This window comes from Zeus faber (genome assembly GCF_960531495.2).
Source record: "Zeus faber genome assembly, chromosome: 18".
Lineage (NCBI taxonomy): Eukaryota > Metazoa > Chordata > Actinopteri > Zeiformes > Zeidae > Zeus > Zeus faber.
Window position 1 is genome coordinate 23,649,560 of NC_137210.1, and position 27,252 is coordinate 23,676,811.

At 41.3% G+C, this 27,252-nt stretch overlaps 1 protein-coding gene across 3 annotated transcripts; it reads right to left on the minus strand.

The window, feature by feature from the left end:
- Positions 1–2: 2 nt before the first annotated feature.
- LOC307244108 (carboxy-terminal domain RNA polymerase II polypeptide A small phosphatase 1-like) lies at positions 3–26,906 on the minus strand. 3 transcript variants are annotated; one of them, XM_080019150.1, is made up of 7 exons: positions 26,793–26,906; positions 15,935–16,083; positions 11,026–11,127; positions 8,156–8,212; positions 6,051–6,143; positions 2,069–2,254; positions 3–1,440 (listed from the first exon to the last, which is right to left on the minus strand). In XM_080019150.1, exons 1-7 carry the CDS (start codon positions 26,863–26,865, stop codon positions 1,312–1,314), a joined length of 789 nt encoding a protein of 262 aa, XP_079875276.1. In that variant the 5' UTR covers positions 26,866–26,906; the 3' UTR covers positions 3–1,311. The 3 variants fall into 3 exon arrangements, with proteins under 3 accessions (XP_079875276.1, XP_079875277.1, XP_079875275.1); XM_080019151.1 differs by lacking the exon at positions 26,793–26,906 and adding an exon at positions 17,499–17,636; XM_080019149.1 differs by lacking the exons at positions 15,935–16,083; positions 26,793–26,906 and adding an exon at positions 11,851–14,810.
- Positions 26,907–27,252: the final 346 nt, after the last annotated feature.

The following is a 27,252-nucleotide window of genomic DNA, read 5'->3' on the forward strand; positions in this document are numbered from 1 at the left end:
ATATATATATATATATATATATATATATATATATATATAAAGGCTGAAACACAAAAACATAGCTTATAATTGTGACTGTTTTGAAATGGTTTTTGGGGTGGGTCCTAAAAATCGGGTTCCGTTCACAGCTCGCCACAGAATGCTGATCTGCGTTAAGGCCACATAGTGTTTGAGGTGTCATAACATTCATCAGGTGGACAAACCGTTTATCACAATGTTAAAAATATATGTTTTACATATATACGTACAACCACTACAAATCTAATGATTGTCCAAAAACCAAAAACAACAACCCATAATTGGGGGTTTTAGTCAAACATGGCAACCCGGATTCAGTCGACCCGGACGATCGATGATTTGCATTTTTCTGCTGTTTGTCGTTGGAGCTCTTGACAAAACGTCCATTTTAAAAAGGGCTTCATGTTCTTGCGTGTGTGTGGGGGAGGGGGTTAATAAAGTTAATGTCCTTGTGGAGGACGGCAGCGGACCACGCCATCGGTTGCAAAGTCTTTTCTGCCACATGGGAGCAGCAACACACTCGCTGCGCTGCAGAGGACGCCCGCCTCAAAAAGTTATTTAATCCCAAAATTCAGACCTTATTCTGGACAGAGAAATAAAATAAAAATCGAATAAAAACAAAACTTAAAAAAAAAAAAAAACACCTGGATGGGAGTTCAACTCTATTTTGTTTTCTCGTTGATGATTCATTTTGATACAAATAAATGCGATTAACCATTAACGTCCAATAATCATTTACTGATATTGAACATTAGAATAAATAAAAATTTGGGCCGGTTATTTCGGGTGATTCATAAATGCAATCTATTTTTGCATTATATTCATTGCAATATTAAAAAAAAATTGGCTTAAAATTTGCTTTAATACTTTGATATGCTCCATCCTTTAATGTGGATGGAAACACATGATTGAATGATCAATATGAATGAAAAAAAACTATCAAATAATTGCACAATCAGATGAGACAAATATATAATATGTGAGACAAATTATTTCCAAAATACTCACTTGGATTATTTTTGACATTTATTTTTAAAGATTGTTTTTTTGCTTCTACCCGATTCCCAAAAATATGGGATTTTAACGTCTGAACGGGGGATGAAGTGACTCGGTGGCTGAGAGTGACGCGTGGATCGCAGTGTGGTCCATGTTTGTTTGTTTTGGGGGGGACGCAGCGCGGAGCCGTGTCCGGCGCCGGCCTCCGTGGCCCCGCGACGACGACGACCATCGCTCCCTTTCCTCTTCCTCTTCCTCCCTTTCGTGGTCGTCTCCTCTCCTCTTCCCGTCGCTCTGTTAGCTGGTCGTCCGCTGCTGCTTGAGAATGTCGTAGACGTCGTCCACTTTGCTCAGTCTCTCGAAGAACGGAATGAGATCCAGCAGCTCGGTGTCGGCCATGTCGTCGAACCAGGACGCCACGGGGACCTGCGGGATTTTCAAAAGGTCAAAAATAAAAAATTAATAAAAAAATAAAAAAGACTCAATCAAACAATAATAACACTTCATATTCAATTAATGGCTCGTTAAACTGAATATTTAAAGGTTAAAATGGAGTTTTAGACATTTAGTCAGCGCAAACACGTGAAAAATATATTATTTAAATAGTATTATTTAAGATAACATGAGGGAAATTCAGAGATGGTATTACATTTAATCTTATTAATCCCTATGATACATTTTATATTTGATTTTGTTTATACTTATGTAGCATTTGTTAAAACAGCGGTTGGTACTTCCCCCTTTTGAAATGGAATAAAAAAATCTAAAATATGGAACATTTGACACAAAATCTGAGAAATGAAGTTGATTTTCTGTAATATTTCACATTTTATCTCTGGGATTCTATCACTCAAACGCTAAAATGAGCAAAACGTCCTTTGTTGAAAACCTGCTATCGTTTAACATTTTAACTTGCATGAAAAATGCTTTTACAATTTTAAATAAGGATAAAAACAAATTTAATCAGGAAAACAGCGATGTACAGATACTTAAAATTACCTTAAAAACGACAACATAATGAGAGCCGGGTTGCCATGGCAACAGCGTTACTTACGGCGTTGTCGGGGTGGAAGATGTAGGAGGCCGGGGAGTTGTCGATGATGATGACCTTGTTGAGGTCGCGTCCCAGTCGACTCAGGTCCTTCACGTAGTTCCCGCGGTGGAAGACGCACGATTCCCGGAACAGGCGGCTGCGGAAGGCGCCGCGCTTGTCCAGCAGGTCCGACACCGGGTCCGCGTACTGCCACCGGGGGGGACCGAAAAAACATGTGAAGACGGCCAAAACGTTTGGACGCAGTTTGACTCGGCATCATCGGCTGCGTGGCACCTTCATTCATGTAAACATGAGATTATATATAACGACATGTAAACATGAGATTATATATAACGACATGTAAACATGAGATTAGATATAACGACATGTAAACATGAGATTAGATATAACGACATGTAAACATGAGATTATATATAACGACATGTAAACATGAGATTAGATATAACGACATGTAAACATGAGATTAGATATAACGACATGTAAACATGAGATTAGATATAACGACATGTAAACATGAGATTATATATAACGACATGTAAACATGAGATTATATATAACGACATGTAAACATGAGATTATATATAACGACATGTAAACATGAGATTATATATAACGACATGTAAACATGAGATTATATATAACGACATGTAAACATGAGATTATATATAACGACATGTAAACATGAGATTAAATATAAAGACATGTAAACATGAGATTATATATAACGACATGTAAACATGATATTAAATATAAAGACATGTAAACATGAGATTAAATATAATGACATGTAAACATGAGATTAGATATAACGACATGTAAACATGAGATTAGATATAACGACATGTAAACATGAGATTAAATATAACGACATGTAAACATGAGATTATATATAACGACATGTAAACATGAGATTATATATAAAGACATGTAAACATGAGATTAAATATAACGACATGTAAACATGAGATTATATATAACGACATGTAAACATGAGATTATATATAACGACATGTAAACATGAGATTAAATATAACGACATGTAAACATGAGATTAGATATAACGACATGTAAACATGAGATTAAATATAACGAAATGTAAACATGAGATTAGATATAACGACATGTAAACATGAGATTAAATATAACGACATGTAAACATGAGATTATATATAACGACATGTAAACATGAGATTAAATATAAAGACATGTAAACATGAGATTATATATAACGACATGTAAACATGATATTAAATATAAAGACATGTAAACATGAGATTAAATATAATGACATGTAAACATGAGATTAGATATAACGACATGTAAACATGAGATTAAATATAATGACATGTAAACATGAGATTAAATATAAAGACATGTAAACATGAGATTAAATATAATGACATGTAAACATGAGATTAGATATAACGACATGTAAACATGAGATTAAATATAACGACATTTAAACATGAGATTATATATAACGACATGTAAACATGATATTAAATATAACGACATGTAAACATGAGATTAGATATAACGACATGTAAACATGAGATTAGATATAACGACATGTAAACATGAGATTAAATATAACGAAATGTAAACATGAGATTAGATATAACGACATGTTAACATGAGATTAAATATAACGACATGTAAACATGAGATTATATATAACGACATGTAAACATGAGATTAAATATAAAGACATGTAAACATGAGATTATAAATAACGACATGTAAACATGATATTAAATATAAAGACATGTAAACATGAGATTAAATATAATGACATGTAAACATGAGATTAGATATAACGACATGTAAACATGAGATTAAATATAATGACATGTAAACATGAGATTAAATATAAAGACATGTAAACATGAGATTAAATATAATGACATGTAAACATGAGATTAGATATAACGACATGTAAACATGAGATTAAATATAACGACATTTAAACATGAGATTATATATAACGACATGTAAACATGATATTAAATATAAAGACATGTAAACATGAGATTAAATATAACGACATGTAAACATGAGATTAGATATAACGACATGTAAACATGAGATTAGATATAACGACATGTAAACATGAGATTATATATAACGACATGTAAACATGAGATTATATATAACGACATGTAAACATGAGATTAAATATAACGACATGTAAACATGAGATTAGATATAACGACATGTAAACATGAGATTAAATATAACGAAATGTAAACATGAGATTAGATATAACGACATGTAAACATGAGATTAAATATAACGACATGTAAACATGAGATTATATATAACGACATGTAAACATGAGATTATATATAACGACATGTAAACATGAGATTATATATAACGACATGTAAACATGATATTAAATATAAAGACATGTAAACATGAGATTAAATATAATGACATGTAAACATGAGATTAGATATAACGACATGTAAACATGAGATTAAATATAACGACATGTAAACATGAGATTATATATAACGACATGTAAACATGAGATTAAATATAAAGACATGTAAACATGAGATTATATATAACGACATGTAAACATGATATTAAATATAAAGACATGTAAACATGAGATTAAATATAATGACATGTAAACATGAGATTAGATATAACGACATGTAAACATGAGATTAAATATAATGACATGTAAACATGAGATTAAATATAAAGACATGTAAACATGAGATTAAATATAATGACATGTAAACATGAGATTAGATATAACGACATGTAAACATGAGATTAAATATAACGACATTTAAACATGAGATTATATATAACGACATGTAAACATGATATTAAATATAACGACATGTAAACATGAGATTAAATATAACGACATGTAAACATGAGATTAGATATAACGACATGTAAACATGAGATTAAATATAACGAAATGTAAACATGAGATTAGATATAACGACATGTAAACATGAGATTAAATATAACGACATGTAAACATGAGATTATATATAACGACATGTAAACATGAGATTAAATATAAAGACATGTAAACATGAGATTATATATAACGACATGTAAACATGATATTAAATATAAAGACATGTAAACATGAGATTAAATATAATGACATGTAAACATGAGATTAGATATAACGACATGTAAACATGAGATTAAATATAATGACATGTAAACATGAGATTAAATATAAAGACATGTAAACATGAGATTAAATATAATGACATGTAAACATGAGATTAGATATAACGACATGTAAACATGAGATTAAATATAACGACATTTAAACATGAGATTATATATAACGACATGTAAACATGATATTAAATATAAAGACATGTAAACATGAGATTAAATATAACGACATGTAAACATGAGATTAGATATAACGACATGTAAACATGAGATTAGATATAACGACATGTAAACATGAGATTAAATATAACGACATGTAAACATGAGATTATATATAACGACATGTAAACATGAGATTATATATAACGACATGTAAACATGAGATTATATATAACGACATGTAAACATGATATTAAATATAAAGACATGTAAACATGAGATTAAATATAATGACATGTAAACATGAGATTAGATATAACGACATGTAAACATGAGATTAGATATAACGACATGTAAACATGAGATTAGACTATGTAGCGTCACAACATGTCGCCGCTAGCTAGTGTTAGCATTAGCATGGAGGCGGAGTCATACCAGGGGTACCGGCAGAGAGGCGGTTGACCGTGACAACGGTCATTATTCAGGAGTAACTGACGGCTGATTGCAGCTTTTGAACAACCAGAATTGAGTTCTACACAGCGCGCGCATGGTGGTATTAGCTCAGTTGTGAATTACAGACGGCAGAAACATGGTGAGGCGTCCAGTAATGCTAAGGTCCAGTTCATGTCATTTTGGAAGCAGTGGTTTGGACCGAAGCGCTCACCTTGGATAAGCTGGCGGTGAACAGGACGCACTCGAACAGCTCCCCCATGCGCTTGAGGAACTCGTCCACGTGAGGTCTCTTCAACACGTACACCTGGTGGACACACAAGGCAGTGCAGGAGGTGAGGAGGCGAAAATATAAACAATAAAAACAACTGTCTTATGTGGCTATAAGAATATATTATTTATTAATATATTATTTGAAATGATTATTTTGGTTATTTTATTGTTATTTGATAAAGCTTATATTTAGATGTAACTTAAAATAAGTATTTACAATAAGGGATGATCGATATGGAAGAATCTATTGTGATAATATGAAACTCTGCACAACATCAAGATACATTTCTATTAAGTTTTCTGTTTCAAAATTCAAAATCCCATGCAGCATTACGTAACTTTTGGTATTTGCGCCTCTACAGCTTCTGAGTGCAATTGCACTTTCAGACCACTGTCGTAAAACTCGGTCCGGTGTAATTTCTTTTACCAGAAAAATTTGAACCTTATCGGTCAAGTTTCGATATGAGTCCATGTTGACAGACTGGTATTGAAACGTTAAACGCAGATATGATGTGCACCGCTTTTTTTTTTTCTAAATACATTTTACCACGCAAACAAATGGTAGTTACCGGTACCAAACGTCAAGGGACTGACACACTATCACACTAAGAGTGTCGTTCCAGTCCATTCCAGCCCATAAATAAAGGCAATAAACAATATTTACTTTTCTCCCAGCGCCGCAATATCTACCTTCCACAAATACGTCATAGCAACCCGGATCGAAGATTTTTAACGATTATTTATTTTTTATGAAAATGCGTAAAACGTGAGCCACTCCCGCTAAGATGCTGGTGGCCTTGTTTCTGGACCAAGTCGTCCCGAATAGGCCTTCCCCTGGTTTATCAAGCCTATCCTGGATTACTTGAACCAGACCCAAGCCCTTTGGGGGGGGGGGGGGGGCACAGGGCCCCTCCGTCTCCCCGGAAGACCCCGGAAGACCCCGGAAGACCTCGGCACCACAGGTCTAGCATTTTCCATTTAAAGCCTGTGGCTGCCATCGCCCGGTATACCGGTGAGCAGAGCATATTATGGCGCTGGAGGCCCAGATTGATGGCCAGTTAGTTCTGAGAAGGCGGCCAGGATTTGGTCAGGCCACGGAAATAGCCTCCTGCTGCTGGGAGTCGTCACCTGAGAAGGCCACAGCTCTGTCAGACCGCGAGCTGCTGCTCTGCCACGCTTTTGATTTGACGTCACATTAAGTGGTTTCTACAGGTGGAACAGCTTCTGAGTTCTTTGTACTAATACTGCAAAGGGCTTTGTTCTTGCAGTTATAATTATATATTAGTGGTAGTAGCATATTATCATTTTTATTATTGCCATGAGTTCTAGCATCCTTATTATTGTCCTTCTTAGTATTATTATAATGTGGTTATTAGCACTACTACACTGCTATCTTGCCATAATACAGTTCGACTTATTTTACAGTACGGCTATACATACAATAACATTATGTCATATATTATGTCTAGCCATATTTATTACATGTTTTTTGCTCTTTTATAATTATTATTTGATTGCCCTTTTTATTAATACATGGCACTTTCATTATTGTCATCATTATCTAAAATAGCCCCACAGGGCCGGCTCTTCACATAGGAGACACAGGTGGCCCCCTCAACTGCGGTCCGATCACGGCACCAGCGACGGGGCGCCAGTGATCTGCCCCGAAACAGTGTTTTTTTTTATTTTAGATGTAGGTTATATTATTTTACTCCGTTTCCTTATGGAACGGACCAAGCACCGTGTGTAACAGCGAAACTTCCACCGCCCCGCCCCCCACCCCGAGCACAGTTTGTCTAGAGCCGCAAAATGGATCCAGCCTGCATTATCTATTATTACCCATATTGGACGCACCATAGTCCCTTTGAATTTCTGTTTACATTTAACCTTTATTTTATTTAATTCTGTGAATTCCTCCGCAGGGATTAATGCAGTGGTATCTGATGTAATGTTATCTTCTGTTATTACATGATGTGAAACGTGTCATAACAACCAGAAATACACAGAGTGACATCACCTGGAACCCAACGGTGCAGCGCTACGTACCTGATGAACTGTTCCATCAATTTCCACTGGAATGATAAAATCTGCATTGTTCACCGGCTGTTGAAAAACAGAAAAAAATAAATAGTTACCACAATGAACCGAGGCGCATGGTTCAAATGTGTGTATGTTTTAAAGGAACCGGAGTTGATGCTGAGACCGGGACCGTATCGAATGTGACGACGTGTCACGCAGCCGGGGCGTCTCGCGGCTCCGGGTAAATCATCCGGCTCTTGTGTCTTTCATCATCGAAATTTAGGGCCCCGCCGTGTCTAACGCGGCTCGTAAATTCATGATTTATTTAGACAAATCCCGCGCCCGAACTATGCGCCCAAATATCCAGTGGGAGGATCCACCCAAGCGCCCTGCATGTGGTGACGCCATCGCACAAACAAGAACACCATGATGTAACCACCAAAGTATTTTTCAGCCGATACAACTGAACAAGTTGAATCATTTAAGAAATGGCAAAACTTTATATTAAATATACTGTATATCATATAATAATATATTATATAATAATGATAATAATGTTTTACCACTGTTGTACCTGTATTTAGTTTTAATGTTTAATGTTCAAATCCGGTATATTCCAAGCTTTGGAGTTTTTAAGGCTATAGATTTTTAGTTTTTATAAGAAAAACACCACCAGCTCAGTTTTATGGGGAAACAAAATAAGTAATTAATACCCAAAATTCAAGTTTAGGCTATTAATGATTCACTTTTTCTCCAGACTTTTTCATTTCAATTTATTTTATTTCTTTACTTTTTTTAGATTTAATCGACTGTATAGGCTTTTTATAACTGTTACCTTTATTTCATGCCCATTAAATTGTAACAGTGTTTTTTAGAAAGTGCTGTTATAGAAAAATCTCTAAAACTTAGTTACTTAATACCAGATAGAAATGTTGTTTTTTTATTATATTATCTTGAAATACGTCTTGAAAACAGTTGTTCCTCAAATAATTACTTCAGAGAAAAATTCTTACCTTTAACATAAATGAGCGCATATGCGAACATACGACACGGCGCCTTCATCCAGCATCCATACCCAGAAATGTCCCCCCTTTTTTAAACGCTATTCTTTAAAGTGTGTCAAAGTGATAAAAGGTTGTTTCCTTTTGCCAGGGGGAATGTTCCCAAAGTGGAGCTCGCCCCCGGTTCTGAACCTGTTTACACTCGGCGAGCGCCGCTATCCAGTGACACCCTGCAGGACGCGACGAGGGGCACGCGGCGGCTATGACATAATGTGTCGTGACACAGGAGACCCCGCTGTGGGCATTGATTACTTTGTTCCCCCAAACGCTGCCTTACAAGGCTGCACACCCATTCTTCAATCTGATTTCGCAGCGCTTGGATTATTCCAAGTGCATCTCCACACAAATGTCCCTGTTAAATTAGGGGTAGAAAAAAAAATAATGTAAATGTCCCTGCGCCGTCAAAAGAGAATATTTTCCTTGTATTGCTTTCAAATGCAACGCCAGTGTCTTTGTGTGAAGATGAAATAATCAATCCGTTCACTAATTAATTGAGTTTGGAGAGAAGAAAAAAAAAAATACAATTTCTGATGTCAAATAAAACATCAGAGATGCAAAGTTTTAAAGACGTTTGCCCTCTAATGGTTTATCATAAACAATAATCATTTGAGAAAGTGAGCAAGAGAAAGATACCCAAAATCTAAGTCAAAGTTATACTATATAATATTACTATATAACTTTTATATATAGCAATACAATATAACTTTTAAATTGTAATATTTTAAAAACTCAAAAGTAAAAAGGTTTCACCTGCTACAATATTTGTCCACACGGGGTGAGAAAGAAGTCTAAAAACGAGGGTTGCCCCCGACTCAACATTTTCCTAGTCGACTATTAATCGTCAGTTCAAGCGATTAGTCGACTAATCGTCACATGTTTATGATATTAATGAAATGATTTATATATATGTTTTTGGGGCATCAGAAAATGGTTTGAGTTCCAGGGCTGAGAAAGAATGTTATAGCTAACATTTTAACAATGTGCTACATTACAGATAAATACAAAACTTAATATCCAGCTTTTAAAATATTCATTTTGTTTACAAGCCCCGCGTGCACGAAGCGAGCCGCCTGTTAGTTACACGGGTCTAACAAAACATCAGTTACATGTATTAGGCCCTGTTATTATTTTATTAATGTTCACATTTAAATTACATATTGACATAATTTGCACTGAAATATCTTGTACAGAAGATTGTTTCCTGGTGTCGGCGTCCCCTCGTTAGGGACCCCTTGTCGGGCGCATTTCCCCGGGGCCGCAGACACGGTTACTCGCTGCACATTTATTTTTGTCAAAATCCGTTTCAAATGAAAAGCGCCCTATCGTTTCATACACGGGGGCATATAGTTTTTTCTCCAGACATATACGTAGGTTCTAAGGTAAATTTTTTACAATGCACAACTCCTGAATGGAGTTCTTGTTTTTCCTGTAACCAACCGACCAATGAAAAACTGGAGACTCTTCACGTCAACTAACGTTTAGTCGACAATTTGGCGGCAGCCCTACTAAAAACAATCTAAATTTAACAATAGAAAGGTATCCAGTTAACGTGTCGCTTTTACCAAGACATGCAACTTATACATCATATGAATATTTTACGGAACCCAAAGGAAAAACAACTTTTATCCCCTCACTGATCTCTCATAACAGCACATTCAAAATACATCCGAACCATTAATGTTGGACCTTAAACGACGCTGGATTTAGTTGGAGAGGCTAAATTGAAATTTGAAATTTAAAAATCAGAAATCCCCCCCGGGGATGAATAAAGTATCTATCCATCCATCTCCTCATCCATCCATCCATCCATCTGAATCACCCTGCTCTCCGGCTTACCTTGAATGAACTATGCACTAGTGTCTCATCCAGATCGATGACCACGCAGATCTTCCCCGCATCCTTTGACTTGATCTGCGGAAGCAGCGGTTTGGATGGAACCTGAAAGTGGGGTGGTGGGGCAGGGGGGGTATAGCAAGGTACTTAACTTTTCAATGGAGAGCCATTTTATTCAATGTTTAATCCCTGAAACGGAACAATTGTCGCTTCCGCTGTTGTTATTGGCCGCGAGAAATGACCGTCTCACTTCCGGGCTCCAGGCAAAACGTGGCCTGCGCACGGCACATCTCGCCGCTTCAGAGACCCGACGTACTTGGGTTCGGTGGAGTGAGTTCACAGGGGGCCGTAATAAAACTTTGACCGCACGCCTGCCATTTTAACTGATGGGAGCATTTAAATATCGCCCTGGTGTGCAGTAAGTGTCTGAGTGGGGGTCGTCTCTTTCTTCCCTCAACAGGTTTACGGAGCTCAGGGTTTTAAAAAGCTTGCAATGACTGAAGGGCCCTGGCACGAGCAAGAGGGCTCTCCATTTACACTGGGCAACACATGTACGCATGTAGATCCCCGGAAAGTTAGACACCCATCAGCAGGAGAGTAGAGCACGTATTAAAATACTGACACAGACAACGGCATCTTTGCCAAAGTATATCCTGTCTGCATTTTTTTTTCAATTTTTTTTATCATCGCGAGGAAAGGAACATCGATGTTGAGCCAACATGCCCGCTGACTAGCATTTTTCAATGCCACTTGAGTAGAGGAATGTTTTAAACCACAATTTGAAAAACCACATCTATTGTAGAGCTTTTCAGCTGAGCCCTGTAATACCTGCTCTTCAGGTGGAATGCAGTTTTCGCATTCACAGGGCTCTTCAGCCTCTTCCTCCGACGTGCTTTGATCCGACGCCTTGATTTCCTCTGCATTATCCTCTCCCTCGGGTTTGGCCCTTTCCGGAGCCACGCTGTGAATAACGTCTAGAGGAGGCTTTATGTCTCTCGACGACTCTCCGTCGCGGCTTTGTCCATTTTCCTGAACTTCCTCGACCTCGCGGCCCGCTGAAATTTCACTCGGTTGGACAAACTCCAGAAGACGAGAGTCGGCCGCTTCGTCCGTCTCCGGGCCGACGGCACAGCCCTCCTGGCATTGGGTCATGTCTGTGGAGACGTTGAACTCGGAAGCATCCTCCACGACAAACATGTTCTCCGGTTGTTTAACAGACAATTGTACGCTTTTTAGTTCATAAGCATAGTAATCTTCCACGTCTTCCACATCGCAAACCTCCCTATTTTCAACAACTGACCAATACGGCTCCCTCTCTGAGAATATGCTGAAAAGCTGGCATTCCAACAACTGATTCAGTTCATCAGCTCGCTCCCGCCGAGGTTCCCCTTCAATGCACGAGTCACGCGTTTTGCTCTCCGCCGTTGTTTCCTGGAGCCCCGCAACGTTTAGGACTCTGTCGACGGCAGAATCGTTTTTTTGATCTTCCGGAATGTCATCCTCGTACGCATCCCCTTCAACAGAAATGGCATCCGCACACGGTGCATACATGCGCTCTTCGTTATCATAGAGAGGCCGGGAGTGCTCCTCATTGCAGCCTTCCAATCCACGGCCCTCCGGCGCTTCGGCTTCTCCGTCGAAGGTCCCGTCATCGCTCTTTTCTTGGCCGACAACGCCCTCCGACACAACACAGGCGTCTGGCACGGTGGGCTCGTTTCCCTCCGTGAAGCCGCCTTGATCATCGCCCGCCTCTTCTTTCCATTCTTCACGTCGCTCCCCCGACCCGTGAGACGGTATCTGAGCGCAGGCATCGCCACAAGCAGACGCTCGCCAAGCAACACGAGACGCATTGGCCGGAGTCAAAGTTGGTTCCGCATTAACTTTCTCAGATTTCTTTGCTTTTTTGGCACGGACTTTCTCCGCCTCCGCTTTTAATTCTTCAATATACGGATGATCATGGACGTCTCCCCCGTCGAAGCACGAAATATACGCTTGCCTCTGCGAGTAAGCGGTGCCGTTATAGTCACCTCGATCAAACAAGTCAAATAAATCATCAATGACAATGTCGCCTGTGGCAGGTTTGAGTTGATCGCAACAACTCCCGTTGCTTTCTTCCACTTCTTCCTCCTCCTCATCATCATCATCATCAAAAGACTCCCATGGTGTCTGTTCATCGCTGGAATCTTCTTGAGCTCCTTTATCGGATTCTCCGGATGAATCGGAGCAAGGCTCGGACGGAGCGCTGCCATCGCCGCAAGTCTCGAAGGATTTGCTTTCGGAGGAAGAGCAATCGGAGGATTCATCTTCCTCATAAAACTCTGAGCCCTCCTCGGTCCTCATTGTGCATGTGTGCTCGCCGCATTGAGCAAAGATTTCTTCAGAGTCGCACTCATACGGCTCAATGTGTTGACTTTCGCAGGCTAAACAGAGGCTGTCATTTTCGGAAACATCATCGTTCTCTGTGGACGTGTCGCATCCGATGTCCTGATGACAGCTCTCCTCTGCGAAACCTCCCTCTGACTGATCTGAGACATAGAGGTCGTCCATGATTTCGTCGGGATCAGCTCGAACAAGTTTTTCAAAATACAAAGAACTCACTGCGGTTAATAACATAAGCTTTTCACCTTTAGGTTCCGAGTACACATAATCTTCAGTTTCAGCATGGTTTGATTCAGTTGGATACGTTTCAACATGATCTTTTGTGCATTCAGTCTGATTTTGCTCTTGGCAATACTCACAAAGTTCAGTGCCACAGTCGAATGAATCTCCTGTTGCTGGGCATTTTGAGTCGTCAAGTATAAAACCAGACACACATTGCTTGAGAGCCTCACATTCCTCTGCTGATGTGTCTAATTCAGAGATGAAGCCCTCAAACTGCTGATCGGTGAGCATTTGCTGTTGCAATAACGTCAGGTTTTCTGTCCGGTGAGAAGTAAAATCGGACAGTTCAAATTGACCAAAAACCTCACAGTGAAGCGCTGGCTCGTCCAGCTGAGATTCTAAGGACTCAAACTGTTGAACAGAGGACTCACATTGTTGAGATAATTGTAGGTGTTCTGGGCAGTGTTCACAGCGCAGGCAACACTCAGATGCCAAGCCATGATTAGCAGGGCACTCAGGGGACTTGCAAGGTTTAAAACACTCGCCGTGTTGAGCACATATATCAAATGGTTTACTTGACCCTAAAGCCTCGCACTGGTCATGCTCTAACTCAAAATCTTCATCACTTGTCGAATCTTGCTCAAAGCTATCAGAATTCTCATTGCAACACGTACAAACAGGCTCAATGTCATCTGTAAGGTACCTATTAATGCTGCAGTGTTGGGAACAGAGTACAGAAGCATCCATTTCTCCGCTGAGAAGTCTCTGCTCTGCATATTCCATAAGGGCACATTCACTGCTTCCCTTTGAAGGCTTTGCTAAATCAGCCTCTTCTCCCGGTTCACAGATCTGGCAATATTCAGCCGGCATGACTTCTGCAGTTGGAAGCGCTTCTCCGGACACTTCACTCGAGCGTACAAGATATGAGTGCCTCTATTTCCAGTTGGGTCCTTTCAGAGAATCAGAGTTTTTGATGGGCTCAAAGCATTGTTTCAGAGACTCGCTCTTGGGATCCTGCAGCGTCCGGGTTGAAATGGCTGCGAGTGTCCGCGCTGTCCGCAGAGAGTGGGTCTTCACGCAGCTTTTCAGGGGGGGGGGTCACCGAGTCCATGAGCCGCTCCAGAGAGAATCAGTTGCAGTAGCGGCGGCAGCGGCAGCAGCGGCAGCAGTAGCGGCACCGACACACGTTAACATGACAGGGGGTCACGACCAACACTGGGACTAGCACTTGACTCGCCACCCCCCTCTGTGGGAGACCGAGCAATTTATTTTGGGGGCTTGGAGAGACGTGACAAATAACTCATAGAATATCAAATCACTCCCATAAAAAGCTGAAGTAAGGCATAAATGCGAAGCGGACACCTCAACTAAGTACTAAACACTTGATACCCTGTTCATGATTGCTACTGGGAAGTGTTTTGGAAGAATGTGTCCAACGAATCCTGAGCGGGTATTGTTAATTGACTAATAATGTCACGTACAAGTGTGGTTTATGGTTTGACAAGCTATGACATCTGAACACCGTGCAAAATCTGTTGGTCGCTTTTCCTTTTGCACCTCATCTTCATGCATTCACTGGTGTTTGTCCAGAGAATGTTTGCTCAGAACAACTTTTTGCGAAGAAAAGCTCTGCTCCAAATGCACCGTTGCACACAATTTAACCTGATGCAGGTCTCCTGCATGCTCTACTGCCTCCGTGCAGTCAGGCGCCACATGACCTGGCAGGGGCATTACTGGGTATTAAAATTTGGTTTGACTATGTTGCATTGATACAATCAAAATTTGATACCCAAGTAGTAAATCTCTACAGCGTCAGTGAGACCAAAAGAAAACTAGAAGTTTGCACGGTAAAGTTTTTATTTTTTAAATGTTTTTCTTCTAAAATTATTGTTTGGAAACTGGTATCAAGATCAGGTCTTGGCCTTTGATAGCAGCAACAACAATTTTATAAACTAAACCCTGCCCATGGTGAGGTTTCTGTGTCCTGTACAGTAGCAGAACCTCCATAACCAAGTTCCGTAACTCTGGCTGCAAGTCCACATTTCTAATCCCCTCTTGTGGTTCACGTTGAACTTGATGAATGTCTGTACATTGAGAACTTTTCATCGGTGCAATGCAATCGCTCTCCATGGAGAAGGGATACTCTTGTAAATATGAAAGGACTTCTGCACAGAAAACATGTGTTGCTGATCATGTGGCCATCGATCATGTTGACAACATGTTGAGACAGTGAGCGATAGCCGAGAGCTGGGTACATCATAGGGAAGGCCAGCGGTTAGACAGAGACATTTGAAGATAAGAGACGGCTTACTTTGGACAGGGTTCCATTTTCTTCGACCAACAGAGGAGCATTGTTGTTCACCGGCGGCGCCTCGGTCTCCTTGTGACAGAGGCAGCAGAACAGACTACGGAATATGCCTCTGCTGCGAGGCTTCTTTGACGGAGACACAGCGTTGGTGCCTGAAAGCGAAGGGAAGAGGGGGAGACGCAGACAGAGGAGGAGAAACATGAGAGGAGAAGATGTACATACATACCTGGACTGTGTTGTCCTCATATTACCTGTTGCCATTTTTAGAGGCTGTGCAGCAAAGGGTTTAAAGCCATTGCATAACAAAATATAGGTGTTCATTTCAGGCACCGAAATAGCAAATGAGGACTAATACATAAGTCAAAACACGTGTTTTTATTGATGGTCCCCAGTGCACTCTATGTAGACTCTCTGTGAGAGTTGAAGTTTGCTACTTACAGTTAGAATTTCCTTCGTAAAATATTAAAATAAAACATAATTCTCTAAACTAGACATTTTCTTCTGTTGTAGTTGACCTATTTCCAACTGTTCTATATTTTTATATGCTGGTGGAATTCCTTTTAAGTTCACATTGTAATTCCTTTGTAGAATCATGCAGTAATACTGCCTACAATAATTTTTTTTTATAATTTAAATTAGGAAGTTGCTATCCAAGGAGATTACACTATATACATTTGGAGAAAACAAACTAATGGAGGGACTCAAGGCCCAAAACCGCACTTTGACAAGACAACATGTTTAGATGCAAAATGAGCAGCCAAGCATTTAAAACAATCTAAAAGTCTTTCAAAACGATTACACAGTACTTTTGTGTGCACATTCAGTCACGGAATACTTTATGTTTACATGTTCAGACGCTTACTGAAAAGCTCGCATCACATGCACAAATGCCATAAAGTTTCACCCTGGACATGAATCCAATGAGGCGCCTTATTGCATAAGGGGAGCTCATCTGTCTTGAAGGGCGCCTCTCAGGATCGATATTCCAAGTTAGTTAAGTCATTTGGCGCAAACCGGTGGGAAAGTTAATCCCATCATCTGACGGCTGAGCGTTGAGTGCAGGTCCTTACGCAGAAAAATCTCTGACAAATTAGCCAGGGCCCAACGGCCGGTCTAGACTGTCAACAGGAGAGATTAGCGTGCCACTCAGCCAGGGACCAAATCTGCTGCGTGGACTTATTGTGGAGCCGCAACCTGGGTGCGAGGTGCAAATGAGACGTAATTAGAAAGATATCCGGGGTACAATACCGACTTGCTGGCTGAGGCGCGGTGAGGGTGGGAACAGGGACGGCTTGCTTTCAAACGATTCGGGACAAGGAAAGGCGTTGAAAATGCATTGGTTCAAATTTCTTTCCAATTGTGAATTCACACTTGCACATGGAACCTGCTAAAAAGGCTCAAAGGCTTCAGTAAGCATTCTAAGCACACTATCAAACTAACACAGTGTGTGTTGAATGTTCCCGTTAATACTAGAGGCAGATCATTGACCTTTAAAACTTAACCACAGCGAAACCAAAGCGTAATCTAAAGTCCTATTATCCACATTTTGGCTGTCGATTCACCCTACCCCACATGAGCTTGGCCCACTTTGGGTCAGTAGAGGTGCTGGAGCCGCTGACCACTTATTTCAGTATGGGGCAAAGTAGAGCGAACCGCGGGGGAGTAGTCACACAGGGCGGACGCGCTTGTCGAGGATTCCCGTCCTGATCCCCGGTTGAAAAGTTTGTGTGAAAACACGTGTGAAGGAACAGGGCAGGTGAAGCGAGTAGCGTCAAAAAACATCACGCAGTCCTTCACATTAGCTCTTCTGATATTACACATCGCAGAGCTAAAAATAGGAAGCGAGCAGCTGCTGACAGCGGTTAATGATGGGTCTCATTGTATAAATAGCTGCCGGCACACTCACAACAGGCCATAAAGGGAGTCCACAAACTTTTTGTCCCCCATGGTCCCGGCGGAAGGAAGCGGCTGTGGTGTTTGTTGATCCAACGCACATGTGCCCGGAGTGTCCGTATCAAAAAGGATCTAATTTAAAACGCTGGAGCTCTGCACTGGGCGCCGTGATGTCATTCCCGACACATCGGGAGTGATGTTCTCGATAATGAATGTCAACATACACCCCGGCTGCACAGGCAGCACCGGGTCCTTACGCCGCCAAAAAAAGCTGCCCACCAGCGGCTATACGGTCATCTTGGGCGAAGTGGGAGGCAAGGGTGCGCCTAAAACAACCCAAGGTTGTCGTAGTAGATTTTCCGACGGGCAACTCTTAGATTTACCTAAAAATAATCCTATTTATTTAATTATTTATTCTGCATGCCAAGCAGGTAACAAAGCAGGAGGGGCAGGAGGGGCTGGCTGCTTAAATAGGCTGGCCCATAAGGCCGTGGAACCGTGTGGCACCGTCAAGTTGTCTGGCAGAACAGGCTCCGCATCATTCATGCACATTCTACTTTTCAGTGTCCGGATCGGGCTCACCGGACCAACAACGTGATCCTGAAGTAAAATTAAATCAACGTCAACTCGTCAAATCGAATCCCATGACCGCGATAGCGTGTGCTTTTCAGGCCAGTATTTTTCTTCTTTCAAGATGGAAATCTGCTTTTATGTTCCGTTGTGGTACTTTTCAGTTTCAGGACCGGAATCCTGTTGAAATCCGGGTCAAGCTGCGCGAGACCAAGTAGAGCCCTTTCAAAATGTGGATTCAGGGCCGAACTGAAGCAAACCTGAAAAAAAATGGTCAAACCTTTCATCACTGCTTTCACTTAATAGTGCAAAGTGGATTAACCATAGCACCATTTGTACCTTAATTTCAGCTCATTCCTTTGTTTAATTTATCATTATAATTCATGGCCTACATATCTATAGCAATAACTTATCCCGTGCATGGAATCAAATTTGTATATTCGGCATATTTAAATATATTTGACTATTTCTGTTTTTGTATTTTTCATCTATTTGTGTATATTTGGCCATTTTCATTTCAATTTTGTTCTCACTTAACTTTTAATTCTAGTTTTTTCCGACGGTTAAGCTTCCGATCCTCACCACGACACATGATAAACCCATTCTGATTCTGATTCAAGAATAGCAGAAAAGCAGGAGTAAGGAGATGAGAGCGCGCGGCGGCGGCGAAAACTCGACGCTGAGAGGCTCAGACGCGACGCCTCAGCGTCTTTTTAAACCCTGCTTAAGCAAACGCAGGGCGAAGCGGGTCTCTGCTGCGTCTATTCCCATCCAGACGCAGAAAGAATGAGGCCTCCCCTGACCGACTTTCCGACACTCGATCCGCTCCTACAATCTGACAAGTCGCTTCACACCATCCGCGGTGTGAGGGAGCGGGTTCAAGGTGGCGCGGCGAGGGAGCGCCTCAGATTTTACATTTTTTTTTTCCCTTTTTGGGGGCAACCATCTCGACGAGAGAAATGAGATCAGGTTCCGTCGCTGTAGATTTGGAAAGTCAAAAATCAAAATGACATGTCTGCCAATCTGATTCAAATAGCTTTTATACCACTATAAACATCATACAGTAATTAAAAGTGTTTCTGAAGCGGTATTCTAATGTTATTATGCCATTACACATCATAAGAAAGATTAAGAAAACCACCAATTTCCACTTCAATTTTCTCCGACTTCAATTCGATGTTGTATAATATTATAGCTTTCGTTGAGTCCTTTTAAACTCTTGCAAGTCAATTTAACTTGTTTTGCCGCTATTTATCTCGCAATGTTGAGAACTGACACGATGAGTGAGCACTTCATTCCTAAAATTATATACAACGAAAAAAATAAAACTCTCAATGAGTGTAGACTAAAACCTGAAAGGGACACAAGAGGTTTACTTTTCCATTTTTTTTCGATTCCTCAGATAAACACCGCAGTTTCAAAGGCTTCCCTGTAGTTTCGGAAACACGACGTCATTGACAGGGAGGCAGCTCCCTTCTTTTCTTCCCCCCTCACCCTGGCCCCTAAGCTCTGGACGGCGTCCAAGTCTGAGACTCTCGACCCTTGGCCGAGAGGAAGCTCGACGCGGGGCCCGGCGACGGTTCCCTGGACGCCACTGCCCCCGTCTGAGCAAAAGGCACAGCACAACCACTGTGCGCACGACTACGGCCCCACTGCCATCATGAGGACAGCGTTTTCCCACCGTGAACATTTTTCAAATTCCACTTGAATAAATCTTGTGTTGCAAGATCAAAATTGCAAGGCTGCACTCATTCATCTAATCCATCAGTTCTGGACGGAACAGCAGCTCTGTGTCCATCAGAACAAGCTTCACTCTGAAAGTGAGGACCATTAGTAGTGATGAGAGGTTCGGCTCTTTTTTGAGATTCGGTTCTTGACGAGTCACTCGGTGAAAAGAGCCGTTCGGTTTTTCGGACTCTGGGGTTTGTTTTGTTCAGTCGGCGTAGCGCACACTGAGCGAGGGAGGACCTCCTGAACGACGAACGAGAGGAAGAAGAGACTGAACTCTCACAACAATCCTTTAATTCCGACAAAACGGTTCGTTTTGGTGCACTGTGAAAGCGTGAATCGGTCCCTTTGGATACGAATTGCGCCAAATGTCTTGGCCTTTTTCCCCCGCTGACTTAAATTTAGTCCTCAGTGATTAGTTTTAGTTTGTTCGTCAAAGACTTTTGCCGGAGTGACTCCAGACTCCTGAATCGTTTAAAAGATTTGTCTGCTAAGAACGAATCGTTCACAAGTCTTGCGTCACCATCCCTCGGCCATCACAATAATAACAATAATAATAATAATAATAATAAGTACAGTTCTACATGTTTGAGGTTTTTAGTGGTTATCAGGACAGTGGTGTAGTGCCGTGGGAGTATTTCATTGTATAAAGAGTACCGTGGCAGAATAAAGGTTGGAAACACTGCGTGAGGATTTTAACAACTCATTCATTTCTTCTCATCGATCCAAATCTATAGAATGTCAAAGGTTGGAAGGTTGTGGTCAGTGGTGGAAAAACTACTGGAGAGCTGCATTTGAGTAAAAGTAAAAGTCACTCATTCACTACTTGAGTAAAAGTCTTAAAGTATCTGATATTGGAGGAGCTTAAGTACTAAAAATAATGCTATGATATTAAATGTACTTAAGTATCAAAAGTAAATGTAAATACTGTAAATGGTATTTTTTTTCTGCTATGAACTTTTTCTTTGCTCTGATTTTATTCTGGTTGCCAATATTTCCGGATTTTTCGGTAAGCATAAAAGGCACTTCATTCGGTAAGACGCATCTTTAACTATGACATAAGAAAACATTTGTTGTAAATATGGCCAAGGGTGTAGGTCAGGTGCAGGTGGGGGCAGCATCACTGCTGGAGGAGGCCATCCCTGTGGGCGTGGCTCTCCAACACTGTTCTAGTTGTGGGTCTCTGGGACACAACCGTGCTAGTTCAGTAGCAACCCTGTGAAAACCTAACTTAACACGGGCAGGGTTGCCAGGTCTCCATGACAAACCCAGCCACCCCGCAACCCGCAGACAAAAATAAAAACAACCCGCTTCAACACTTAAAAAGTTCCCGCGAAACTGGGCTACTTTTTAAGTGCATAATACACCGATCAGCCACAACATTAAAACCAGTGACAGGTGAAGTGAATAACATTGATCATCTGGTTCCAGTGGCACCTGTCAAGGGGTGGGATGTAAGAGGCAGCAAGTGAACAGTCACTTCTTGAAGTTCATGTGTTGGAAGCAGGAAAAATGGTCAAGCGTAAGGATCTGAGCCACTTTGACAAGGACTAAATTGTGATGCTAGACGACTGGGTCAGAGCGTCTCCAAAACCACAGGTCTTGTGGGCTGTTCCCGGTATGCAGTGGTTACTACCTACCAAAAGTGGTCCAAGGAAGGACAAGCTGTGAAACAGCGACAGGGTCACGGGCACCCAAGGCTCATTGATGGGTGTCGGGGTGAAGTGTAGTCCGTCTGGTTTGATCCCACAGAAGAGCTACTGTAGCACAAATTACTGAAAAAGTTAATGCTGCTCTGATAGAAAGGTGTAGAACACACAGTGCATCACAGCTTGATGTGTATGGGGCTGTGTAGCTGCAGCCCAGAGAGAGTGTCCATGATGACCCCTGTCCACCACTGAAAGCTCCTACAATGGACACGTGAGCATCAGAACTGGACCATGGAGCAAGGGGAGAAGGTGGCCTGGTCTGATGAATCACCTTTTCTCCTACATCATGTAGATGGGCGGAGTTAGGGTTCGATCCGATGGGGCATTTATGTGATGTGCTGGAACAACAAGCCCAATCCATGGGGACCCCACCTCACAACCTCCAGGATCTGCTGCTGACGTCTTGGTGCCAGATACCACAGGACACCTTCAGGGGTCTTGTGGAGTCCATGCCTCCACGGGTCACAGCTGGTTTGGCGGCAGGAGGGGAAGCTACACAATATGAGTGGTTATTAGTGGTGGTTTTAATGTTGTGGTTGATTGGTCTATATTAGTAATAATAGTGACCTTTTACAAATATTCGGAGCATTTTGTTTTTGGACTGTGTTGCCCTCTGGGTCTGTTCTTTTCAGCAAACAACCAAACAGTGAATGGGGCTCTGTAGTGATTCAACATATCCTAAATATTGTTGTGGACACACACAGAGGCCTGCTTAGCGTCATGTCATGTGTGACCAAAAACCAGATGGTTTGGTGTCGAAATACAGAATCTGAACAGCCTAAGTTCCCGCATTTAATCCGTTCCTGGTTTTTCTGGATCCCAACAATCCATCACAAAACAAATGGGCTTCACAGTGAATACGACTCCCTTCACGACTTTGAATGGAGAAAAGTTGTTGAAGGGGACTTATTCCTCACTTTCAGTCATATACATAATGTTACAATGTGGGATGTCCATGTTGGGCGTGGCCAAAGTGTCAAATAACGAGGTCAACTAATGACAAAGGAATCGCTGTGAACAAAAGGCTCGGTTTTCCCGACACTCTGAACGCCCCGTTTCCAAAGGTTTTTTTTTTTAACTCCACGCACGAGCTGACGTCAGATCGGCACCGATTTCTTTAAACGGTCGTCTGCTCCATCCCATCCGCGGTGCGTTTCTCAAAGCAAAACCAATAAAAATAGTGTTTTTATTGTAGATGTATTTAATTAATTTTATTTTCGAACGTTTTCATGAAGCATAAAATCTACGCGTGAGAGTCGCGGTGCGTCGCTGTGCGGCGTCCGTGTCTCCAAAGCTTGAAGCACGGCAACGAAAGTCAGAACAAACTTTTAATTGGACGCGGTGGATTGGACGCACGTTAGATTACGTTTTTGAGCTATTCTGAGTGATATTTTCAGCAAAAAAAACTTCAAAAACATGTTTTGGGGACATCAGAGACCTATATTAACTTGTGTAAAAAGCAGCATTACAGGTCCACTTCAAAATAAAGTAAAATTTGTTTCAGTTGTAGGCTACGTTATAAAAGGATTCACTGTAAAATATGTGAGCAATGAAACAAATTCAAATCCACTAAGGCTGTAGTACCTTACCTACCCAGTGCTATAAAGTAACAAAGTAAAAATACTGTGTTACTGTACTAAATTTGGTAGTATCCGTACTTTACTTGAGTTATTATATTTATTTTGTCTTTTACTTTAACTGAGCTACATGTATCCCCAAAAAAGTTTAGTTTAACTCCAACATGTTTCCCCTGAACACCTTCGGGACTCGCTACGAAGTAAAATGGGAGGAAAACTGGAGCTGGTGATGTTAGTGAAGCCAGTTCTCACCAGGTTCATGTTCAAGGGTCACATCAGCAGCGAGCTGAGTGCAAACAAACACTCTCACGCCAGGGTTCACAGTTGCCAGGTTATTTTAGCGTCATTTTTCCAGTTTACTACCATTTGTTTTTTATGGTTATTGTTAATTTCATATCGGCAAATTTCCCTCCCTTCCAGTTAACTTCTCATTTTATTTGTCTTTTTACTGCTCTTCATTTAATTTTCTTTGCAAATTCATAGATTTATATTTAATTTTGCATTTGGTTTATTGTTCATTATAGGTTTATGTACATTGACAGTTTTGACAGTCACTGCAATTTCCCCTTAGGGATGAATAAAGTATCTATCTATTTATCTATCTATCTGTCTGCTCTAATTTGCAAGACTGCATTCTACCGTATGATATACACAACATGCAACAATAGATTGATGCATTACAGGACTAACATGTTCAATTGTTGCTTTTAACAATCCTGTTATGGAGGTTTTTGCCACATGAAACAATAAAATGCCTGAAACATGTTTCATAGGGTCACTCAAAAGCATTACAAGTGCTGCTTGCAGACAGACAGACAGACAGATAGACAGATAGACATACATTATTCATTTAATAGTATGTTTACTGTTACATTTTTTGGTTTATAGTCCTTCTGTTTACTATACTTTATTGTATTTAAATTAATGTCAGGTTTATTGTGCATCGCCATTTCTATCTTAAGTTCATCCTTCTGGTTAACTGTTTATTTCACAAGTTATTGTGCAGGACCCTATATTTTATCTTCAGACGTCACCTGCATTTATAATCATTTATTTGTATTGTTTTCCTGTTATGTTTATAATTGTTGATTATCATTAGGTTTGGTGTATATTTCCACATTTTCATTGTGTACAGTTGACTATGGCTCACTGTATATTTTCCAATTTTTCCATAAATTGCCTTTTTTTTCACGTTTTATTATTATTCTGCTAATGTTTTTGTGTGAACTGTTGACACAATACAATTTCCCTCTGGGCCTGAATAAAGTTAGTCAGTATCTATCAATCTATATCTATCTATCACTTATAATGCGGAATACTCAATTCTGACTAGTCATTTACAGGATTCGGCAGTTCAGTTATTTCTGTCAAACGGCCACTGATTTGTTAAAAAGCGCCAATGAAATTGATGGAATCTGTAACGGCAGCAACAAGCTGAGACAGGAGCCGGCGTGAAGGAGCTGCTGGGAAGGTTCGGGGGCTTCCACGGACGGTTGGTTTTGGATTCCTGACGCAAACAGCAAAAATCATCAAACACCGTTTCAGGGCTCTGGGTGATTTAACAAATCCACTCAAGTTAGTGGATCATGGGAATAAACTGCTTGGAATCGTAGGATACAAATTTTTCCACAACTAAAAAAAGTGAACTTTTCTGATAAACCGAGTAAAAATGTCACCAAAAAATATCATCATAGGGATATTAAATTCACATTTTATATAATACAGAATCGATGATACTATAAAAGCCAGGAAGAAGTTCAATATTTTCCCGAAGTCAATATAATTGACAAACATGGGCTACGTACAGTAAATATAAAAAAGATAATGCAAGTGCAAATAAAGTTAATGAATATAGGTAATAGATCAATAGATCTTTAAGGTGAGGGTTGACTGACTGGGGATCAGGGTCATTCAAACATGACAAAACACACTAAAAACCCAAATAACATTTAGGTTTTAAAGCTCAAGGATTAATATAATCCAACATTTTAGCTGTAAAAAAGAATAAAATTGGAATACGATTTGGAGAGGAGTTATTCAAAGACCATGTTCCTTGGCAGGACCCTAGACAACAGGAGTAAGAATACAATGTACAAAATAAATCCTAAATTCAGTGAAGCTCTTCGGAGGAGCACAATTGATTGAAATGTAATAAAAAAGTAATTCTGCATGCATTTTTTTTTCTTTCAATTTTAGTATTGCATCGCAGGTAAGTAGCATATATCTGGTTTATTGGGTATAAACATGTCATGCACCAGATGATTTGATGAGATGTCAGTAAAGCAGTTCCCTTCAAGCAATTAGGAAGTAGAATAGTCTAACCTTGTATCAGAGAACTTCAGACCAACCCAGCACAAGGATTTTATTTTGTTAATAATAATAACACTAGAAATATTCATCCTGATCTACAGCAACTTGACTCATTTTAATGAAAATGAAAAGAAAAACATGGATACATAAACTCAGACCCCATGAAATGAAATTTACGACTATTTAATGACTTTCAAGGCCTAATATTTGTAAAATTAAATCCAGGACATTTGAAGGACCGGCAGACACACTTGTGAACGAGTGCACGTTTGCCAGGAGAGGCGGACCCCGCCACCAACAACGGAAACGGCACACACAAATACATTGAACGGCTGTTGCTCGTGGAGCGCCAGTTACATGACTACGGGATGGATATAAACATGGCGCTTCTCCTTTCGAAATAATCTTTGAAAACGAACAAAAAAAAAAAAAAAAAGTTATAACCCGCGTCCGTCAAACGCGCGACCCCACGGGCGTCAAACGCGCGACCCCACGGGCGACCTGCGCCGCGACCCGCGGACGTCGGACTTTCGGAGCGCCTCGAACACACCGCGTCTGGCCACGCCCCCTTTGGCGTGGACTCGGAAGGAGAAGAAAAAAAAAAAAAAGAAGAAGAAAAAAAAAAGTTCCGTTGTCACGGCGAAATACGCGACAAGTCCGTCCGACGCGTCGGCGCGTCGTTAAAACACGCCGGCCGCCGGGTCCGCGGCTGCGTGCGGTTCCGCCGGGGGCCGCGGTCCGCGGGGGAGGCGGCTCGGGCCCGGGCCCGGGCGTGGGCCCAACCGTCCAACCCCCAAAAAGTCCCCGAAGAAAACGGAAAACAATGAAAAGTCACGAAAAGAACAGCGCGGGGCGCGTGGGAACCAGGGTGTGGCTCCGCGCCTGCGACCGTTTAAAGGCGCTTTTTGTTGTTGTTGTTGTTGTTGTTTTAAGGAAACGTTTGTCACGCGCAGCACAAACAGGAACGCAACCTCCCCGCCGCCACCACCCCCACCCGCGGCTGCAGCGCCACCCGCCGCACCCACCCCACCTCCACCCAAAAAAAAAAAAGAACCAAACTTCCCCCGAACTCACCTCCTTCCCGACAAGTTGCGTTTTCCTCTTCATCTTTGGTCACTTGCGTGATCACCGACGACGACTGATCCATCGGACGCCGCCGCTCGAACGCACGGACTCGATGACGCGCAATTACCCCCCGACCAAAAAAATAGAAAAAATATAGTACGCACCACCCCCCCCCCCCCCCCCCAAAAAAAAGAAAAGAAAAAAGGGAAAAGAGGGTTATATCCCGCCACTCCCCGTCTGTCTGCCCGCCTGTCTGTCCGCCCGCCCGCCCGCCCGCCCGCCTGTCTGTCTGTCTGTCTGTCTGCCTGTCTGCCTGCGCACCGGGGAGACGCGCGCCTGGCGAGCGCGGCGGACGCGCGTGTTGGGATCGTCCCGCGGCGGTTAAACCTCTCTCACCCCCCCCCCACCACCCCTGTCTCACACCCCCCTCGCTCGCCCCCCTGTCTCACCCCCTCCTCGCTCGCCCCCC

Excerpts from the sequence above, each read along its gene's own strand:
- LOC307244108 (XM_080019149.1), bottom strand. The coding sequence starts at position 14,493 with ATGCCGGCTGAATATTGCCAGATCTGTGAACCGGGAGAAGAGGCTGAT. Across the intron at positions 11,128-11,850 it reads GCATTCCACCTGAAGAGCAG|GTTCCATCCAAACCGCTGCT; the intron begins GTATTACAGGGC and ends CCCCACTTTCAG. Across the intron at positions 1,441-2,068 it reads TCTTCCACCCCGACAACGCC|GTCCCCGTGGCGTCCTGGTT; the intron begins GTAAGTAACGCT and ends AAAATCCCGCAG.